The sequence below is a fragment of the Triticum aestivum genome, unplaced genomic scaffold, assembly GCF_018294505.1.
Source record: "Triticum aestivum cultivar Chinese Spring unplaced genomic scaffold, IWGSC CS RefSeq v2.1 scaffold122645, whole genome shotgun sequence".
In the NCBI taxonomy this organism is placed as follows: Eukaryota; Viridiplantae; Streptophyta; class Magnoliopsida; order Poales; family Poaceae; genus Triticum; species Triticum aestivum.
Window position 1 is genome coordinate 217 of NW_025227675.1, and position 7,030 is coordinate 7,246.

General features: G+C 41.6%; 1 protein-coding gene across 3 annotated transcripts; it reads left to right on the top strand.

Moving 5' to 3' along the window:
* Positions 1 to 340: 340 nt before the first annotated feature.
* On the top strand, positions 341 to 3,628 carry LOC123172801 (putative zinc finger protein CONSTANS-LIKE 11). Of its 3 annotated transcripts, XM_044589711.1 has the most exons (5): positions 341 to 1,042; positions 2,097 to 2,279; positions 2,412 to 2,788; positions 2,957 to 3,096; positions 3,382 to 3,628. In XM_044589711.1, the coding sequence occupies exons 1-4, from the start codon at positions 374 to 376 to the stop codon at positions 3,078 to 3,080; spliced, it is 1,353 nt and encodes a 450-aa protein (XP_044445646.1). In that variant the 5' UTR covers positions 341 to 373; the 3' UTR covers positions 3,081 to 3,096; positions 3,382 to 3,628. The 3 variants fall into 3 exon arrangements, with proteins under 3 accessions (XP_044445646.1, XP_044445645.1, XP_044445647.1); XM_044589710.1 differs by having other exon boundaries at positions 2,957 to 3,628; XM_044589712.1 differs by having other exon boundaries at positions 2,109 to 2,279; positions 2,957 to 3,628.
* The last annotated feature ends 3,402 nt before the right edge of the window (positions 3,629 to 7,030 follow it).

Below are 7,030 nucleotides of genomic sequence, written 5' to 3' on the forward strand. Positions count from 1 at the left end.
ATCCATGATCTTTATATAGAAGTGGAGATAGTTGTCTCCTTGCAGGGAGCACCTCTATTTATAGGACTGTTAATTACAAGACCGACGACTCAATCATGTGACATGTGACACCAACCAAACTCCACAACACTCTGTACTAAAATTAACATACTCCACTACTTGAGATTTCGTTTCTCTCCAACCAAAATATCTGCACTACTTATCCTTGATCTTTTGACATAGCCTTTTCTTTTGATCAATCAAAAAGAGAAAAGAGAAATAAATCTCACACAGTAAGTCTAGACACGTCTTGGGACGGGTCCGTCGGGAGTGGCGGTTGGTTACCACTCCAGCTGGAAAGGAAGCTGCTGGACGCACGTCTCGAGAGAACTCCATGCACGCTACCTGTCGATCGGACTTGGCGGTTACCAACCAACCGCCAAGAACCTTCCCGGCCTCTCCTCCTCACTCCCCCGCCGCCTATTTCACCACTCCCCCTCTCGCCGGCGCCGCCGCCCAATCCGCCCCTCCACTCGCCACCGCCGCCCCTGCCAACTGCACTGCGGATGCGCTGCTGGTAGATGAATGTGGAGTGCCATCAAGACTCTCCTCACGCGCCACCGTAATGGCAGACCACCACCACCACCACCACCAGCAGCAGCAGCAGCAGCAGCCCCCGTCGTCCGCCTGCACCAACTGCGGCACCGAGCGCGCCGTCGTCTACTGCTCCGCCGACGGCGCGCGGCTCTGCCTCGAGTGCGACGGCGCCGTGCACGGCGTCAACGATGTCACGTCCCTCCACCCGCGCGCCCTGATCTGCGACGCCTGCGGCGTCGCCCGCGCCGCGGTCCGCTGCCAGATGGCCGGCAACCGGTCCACGCTCTGCGGCGACTGCGCCGACCGCCTGGCCCCGCCGGGCGGCGGCTCCATCGTGGAGGAGTACACCGGGTGCCCCTCGCCCGCCGAGATCCTCCGCATCCTCTCCGTCGAGGCCCCCTCGTCGCAGGAGGACTTCGACGCCTGGCTCGCTGAAAAGCTGCCCCAAATCATGCAGGAGGTTCAGGTACATCAACATCTTTATTTCTAAATTTCACTTCTTTTTTTTTTGCTACGCTATATATATGCAATTGAGAGACACACTCACTCTCCCTGATGATCTTGTCTTGTGTGCCAATTCTTACGTGGACAGTTTGATTGCGTGATACATTCTTGTGTGTGATCCACTGACTAAATTCAGTGTGTAGTGCTGCTATGTATCGATCAAGGGAATCATCACAATATATACAAAGTGAGTGAGAGTGAGTGAGTGAGTGAGAATGATGACAATATATGGAGTGGGGAGTGTGCTATCTGTGATGTAAAAAAATGAATATCTACTATCACCTGGTACATGCATGTATTGGTGGATCGATGATTAATGAAGGGTACCATGCATTTTCACTTCTCCTCTGAAAGATTGCTCAATTTTTGCGGCGCCAAGCTTGGATCTTTGTCTGACTGACATGACTGAGATTATCTTCTAATCGCTATTCAACGCATATGTTGGTTGGTTTGACTGTATAAACCACACAGAAAAGCCAAAAAAATTCTAGATAAAAATGCAGACACATATGCTGCAGAACCAGTGAAGCCTGAAGAAACCAAAAACTTTATTTTTTGAAAAGGGGGAGCGAAGAAACCCAAAAAAAAAAACACAGCTGAAGGATTTCCTTTTTACAAAATGTAGTCATTTGAGAATGAAAAATGTGCAGTTGCAATCTAGCTTTTTCAAGGAGAACAGGGGACTGCTACATACTTCAAATGGGTCGAGGCTAATTGTCAATCTTCCAATTTAAGAATCTGAAAATAACTTTCATTTAGTAATGGAGTATATGATGGAGAAATGATGTCTTTCCCTAATTGAGAAAATTGTACAGACATAATTGAATCAACTAAAAACCTTCCATCATTTCTAGCACACAATTAAAGCCAACAATGCTTGCCAAGATAGCTTTCGCTGCCTCGAGGAATCGAAGGCTAATTCCGATTGAATATCTCTTTCTTACTTCTTAACTAGGATGGCGCATGAGTACTCATTCTGTTAATTTGTCGTGCACTCTCTCAATACATTCATGGAGGATGGACCTCAGATATGCGATGCGAGTGGAACAACAACAACAATAGTAGGAGATCAAAGAGGCACCAGCAACAGCAGCTTCGGCTGTGATGATTGGAGCAATGCCTGCTCAACTTCTGGGCTTGAGAATACTAATGGAGTATTTGTTGGTCATCACTCAGCTGGGCCTTCACTCCCTTTTGAGGTACATATACACATACAGACCACTCACTCACTCATTCAATCGCAGTGCTAATTAGCACAATTAATTATTTGCAACCCAGTTATTATTCGACGATCACAATAACATTGCGAACTTGGTTTAATTTCTTGACAGGAACAGCAGCAGCTGCCACCATCGATCTGCCAATTCCTCTCATCATCATACTCATGTTATAATCCATCCTCCTCGTCATGCCAGCCGGTCATGACATCGACCACTCTTCTCCAATCCATGGGAGGCAACGATCACCATCCGTCTTATCTCCTCGATGGCTTCCCTACTTTCTGCCCTTCCATGCCCCTAATGTCGCCACAGCCACCACCGGAGAACGGCACCAGCTGTCATGACGCCAACCAGCCATCGCAGATGCTGGCCACGGATGAGCAAGCGGCGGCGGCTCATCACCAGCAAGATCCAAGCACCATTGCTAAGAAGCGAGAGGAAAGGGACAGGGCCAAGCAAAGGTACAACGAGAAGAAGAAGAACAGAAAGTAAGTCTAAATTATTATTTTCATTTGACAACTCTTTTATATGCAGATGTCTTTTTTTTTTGCAATTGGTTCGAGCTTGAGTTTAAATTTGATGCAAGTCTAAGTTTATTTTTTGTTTGCAACTGATGCAAGTTTGACTTTAAATTTCAATTTGGATGAATTTTGCAGGTTCTGCAAGCAGATTATGTACGCCTCCCGCAAAGCGAGGGCGGACACGCGGAAGCGGGTCAAGGGCAGATTCGCAAAGGCTAGCAATGAACACCAACACATACTACACTCAGATGCAGCATAAATTCATAAGCGATTAGGTCGATTTTTTCGTTCTTTTTCTCCTTTTTTCCATTCGTTTTGCATATAGACAGTGCATATATACACAAAAAAGCAAACATTTTTTGTAGTTACATCTTCATTTTTTTATGTATAGTCAATCATGCCTAGGTAGACCACTCTTCTCCACACCACACAAATACAGTATACATAGCTCTAAATTTGTGGAGAAGGCTGTTGCACCTTAGATCTTAGCCCTTTTCTCAGTTTTTCTTTTGGCATTTCTTCTTTCCTTTTTGATAGTTTTGTGTTCATTCTTTTTACAGAGATAGTTTTGGGACACATTCTTCTTAGGGAGGTAGTTATAGGAACTGGTACCAAGGTGTAATAATTCAACCCTGCTTGTCTATGTGCACGTACATTATTCTATCTTTGGCCCGAATAAATAGAATAATGTATTTTCGTATGTTGTCAATGCTATGTTATTTTTATGTTCAAAAGAAATTCTATGCTATTTTGGTGATTGTATTCTCTGAAAGTATTGTTTCTTCAGAAAGAGAGACAAATGACTCACCTGTGTGCATGCCTGCAACTGCAATCTCTATTACTTCTCTTCTATATAGTACAGTACTTAGAAATAACCTGAGGTTTTATCTTACACTCAGTTTTCTCCCCACCACCCCTTCGTCCAACCTCCAACCCCCCATAGATTTTTCTGGTTTTTTCATCCCTGCTGGTTTTCATCAAACCAATAAACCAGATCAATCTATGGCATGGCAATAAATTCACGATATGTAAATAAATTGTTTCTTATGGTAAAACCTGGTACAGGTTAGACATCTTTGGTAACCCAATAAATTAGAAAATAAATGTTAATCAATCTCTTATATATTTGATAACCCAATAAAGCATAATAATCATGGACAAGTACCTATTTTATCAGATTAAAAAATATCTGGACAACCATTTCTCTCTCTCTCTCTCTCTCTCTATATATATATATATATATATATATATATATATATATATATATTATATATATATATATACTAATTGGAAGCACCAATCGAGCCTCCACGTTAATCCTCATAAACACAGCCGTCGGATGAGATACCTTAATTAGGAGTCCAAGGCTGTTGTCCCACGTGTACCTTTTTATCTTTATTTAAGGATTCTAAATCAAGCCAATACGTATTGCCAGTTGAACTCTACCATGTCTATAAAAAAATATCTTCCTTTGAAGATTCGTTAGCTCAACCTTTCCTGCTCCATCAAAGCAATGAAGATTCGTTAGCTCAACCTTTCCTGCTCCTAGAGAAAACCCTAGCGCCGTTTTTCTCGCCATGTCCTGAATTTTCAAGTTCCATGCATACAACCGTCCTTGGACTGGATGGCTTTGACGCACATGTACACCACGGACTGGATGGCCTCCAGCCGATAGTACATGATGGCTTATCCCCTTGCAGGCATGCATGGCAGCTTGACGCAGGTCTCAGACTAGATGATGTTGATGCACGTGTATACCAGCAGGACTAGACGCGCTGGTCCGTAACACCGGGCTGGGATGTGGATGCGCGGAAGGACGTGATGCAGGACTGCACGCTGGCGACACGCGCGGCCGGGCGGGGGACGAGACACTGGCCAGGGCACCTGCGGGCAGCAACGGCGAGACCATGGCTGCATGCTGTCCTCGGTCTTAGACAAACTCGATGTAGACTAAAGGCCCAAACAACAAAAGCGATGGTGACGACGATCACCCAACCTTGCCTCCGCGATTCAATCTACTCATGAATGCAGTACACGCCAACTAATCTACTGGTGAACACACGTACAGTTCTTGCATATATGTTGGACAGTACCTCTAATCACCTACACATTCCATTGTACAACTTCACCAATTTTTATTCTCCTTAGTGACAAGCGGAAGCAACAAAGATTAATATGTATAGATCATGATCATTCGAGAAGTATGGTTGGACTAATGAGTATGGCCGTTGTTGGAAAAATAGGCTACTGGGCAGATTTTTTTTGATAAATATTCTCTCTAGCGTTTGCTATATTAAACTTAACTTAGTTTTTTTATTTATCTAATATGATCCATACAATACACGCCAATGGGCTTTTGCTAAAAAAAATGGTATTAACAAAGGAATTTTCACACTTTATTTTTGGAATAAATAGTTACATAAATCGGAAGAACATGTTTCTGTGTTATTAGGGATAAATATGTAGGTCGTGCATATCCTACTGGTGCAAAGGTCACACAGCAATAAAACATACCTTTAAATCAAAGATGGATGCGGCACTTCAAGAATAGTAGCTTCTTCTTTTGAGGGACTGTGTAATTTTATTCTGCAGTTGGCAAAGACTTTGATAGTTGTAGGCTATACAGGCACTAGAGGATTCATATGTACATGTATGGTTATTTTATTCAAAACTTGCTTCGACCATGTCATACATTTTTCACGGGTCAGAAGATCTGCTCAATTGTTTGTTCATCTAACTGCGGTTTCTTCAATCTTTCAATTTATAGTTTCTTTTCATCATATATAATGAAAATTCTGCCTCAAATTCAGATTTAAAAAGTGGGTATATTTGTAGGAAACTGTTATACTTTGGTTCTCTCATCTAGGTGTCACAACTATTAATTTATTCTTAGTTTATACATAAAAGCCCATACATTTCTCTGCTGTTATAGGACATATATCTTACATATATTTACTATTCCATATATATGGGATATGTGAAACCATCCATTCTTTTAGTGACGACGGAGCTCGATTGTATGAGATTTGGTCATCCACAAAATTATATGAAACTTATAGGATTTTGATTTCATGTAAAAACAATATTGAACGCATATACAATCTAATTGGGTAAAGGTATCTAACTCCTACCGTCTATGTCAAATAAATAAAAACATTTTGCATGCATATTTACTATTTTCCTAGATGAATAATTTAAATAAACTTTCTCATGCAATAAACATTGTGCTAGCCCGTGCGGGTGCACGGGTTGACGACTAGTATTTTATAACCAAAACCTAATCTTATTTTCTCTATTTGCTTTGCATCAAGATTTGTCCCATATGGTCCTCTTTTTATGTTGATAAATACTTGCCCCCCATGACGACGCATGGGCACATACCTAGTGTGAAACAAACAAACCTATATGAATTTATCTTTTCACAAATGTTTGTATTCTAAAGGTTTAATAGAACTAAAGAAACAAAATAGGGGCAAAATATACTCATTTGCGATCTGTTATAAAGAAGGCAATTTGTGTGTGTAATTGTGGCCATTTTTTCTTGCTATTTTAAAATTGTCTTGCATAAGATGAAATTTGATCAACATTTATGGCCCAGAACAAAAAAATGGCCATAAAGTATTTGCTGGAGGCAGGATTAATTAAATTTGAATATTAGGGAGAGCCCATTAGAACAAAAATCTGAAGAAGAAAAATTGTACTACACACATGTATATTAGGAGCAAATTAATGTGAATTTCCACTCCTCCTGCCATGCATTTGAACCTAAATGCCCTTCTCAATCGCCAAGAGGGTGTCTCTATTTTACCAACGCCTTCTACTAGAGAACAAATCGGCAAAGTTATCCACGATATCCTAATTGATCGTGCCCCTGGGCCTGATGGCTTCCATGGCCTTTTCTCAGAAAATGTTGTATTGTAGTAAAAGATGACTTCTAAGCTCATTCTCCCTAGAATTCAATAATGCTTAAAATTTTGTTTCATTCCTAAATTCTAGCCCTAAGCTCGTCACTATGATCCTTGCCGATAAATAGAGGGGAAGGCCCCCTGCCTCCGCCACTACCTTTCATTTAACCTAAATCCCTTCTCAATCGACACGATGGTCTCTGTATTTTATCAGCAAGAATTGACTTTGGATAGACGTGATCAAAACCAAGGAAAAGCATCATTCCTGTGTTTTTTCATTACTACTACATCTAATATATTTTTT

What these genes read in the sequence shown, in the direction of transcription:
- LOC123172801 (XM_044589710.1), top strand. Translation starts at nt 374, where the DNA reads ATGCACGCTACCTGTCGATCGGACTTGGCGGTTACCAACCAACCGCCA. An exon ending in AAATCATGCAGGAGGTTCAG is followed by an intron (nt 1,043 to 2,096) that starts GTACATCAACAT and finishes ACATTCATGGAG; the next exon opens with GATGGACCTCAGATATGCGA. An exon ending in GAGAAGAAGAAGAACAGAAA is followed by an intron (nt 2,789 to 2,956) that starts GTAAGTCTAAAT and finishes TGAATTTTGCAG; the next exon opens with GTTCTGCAAGCAGATTATGT.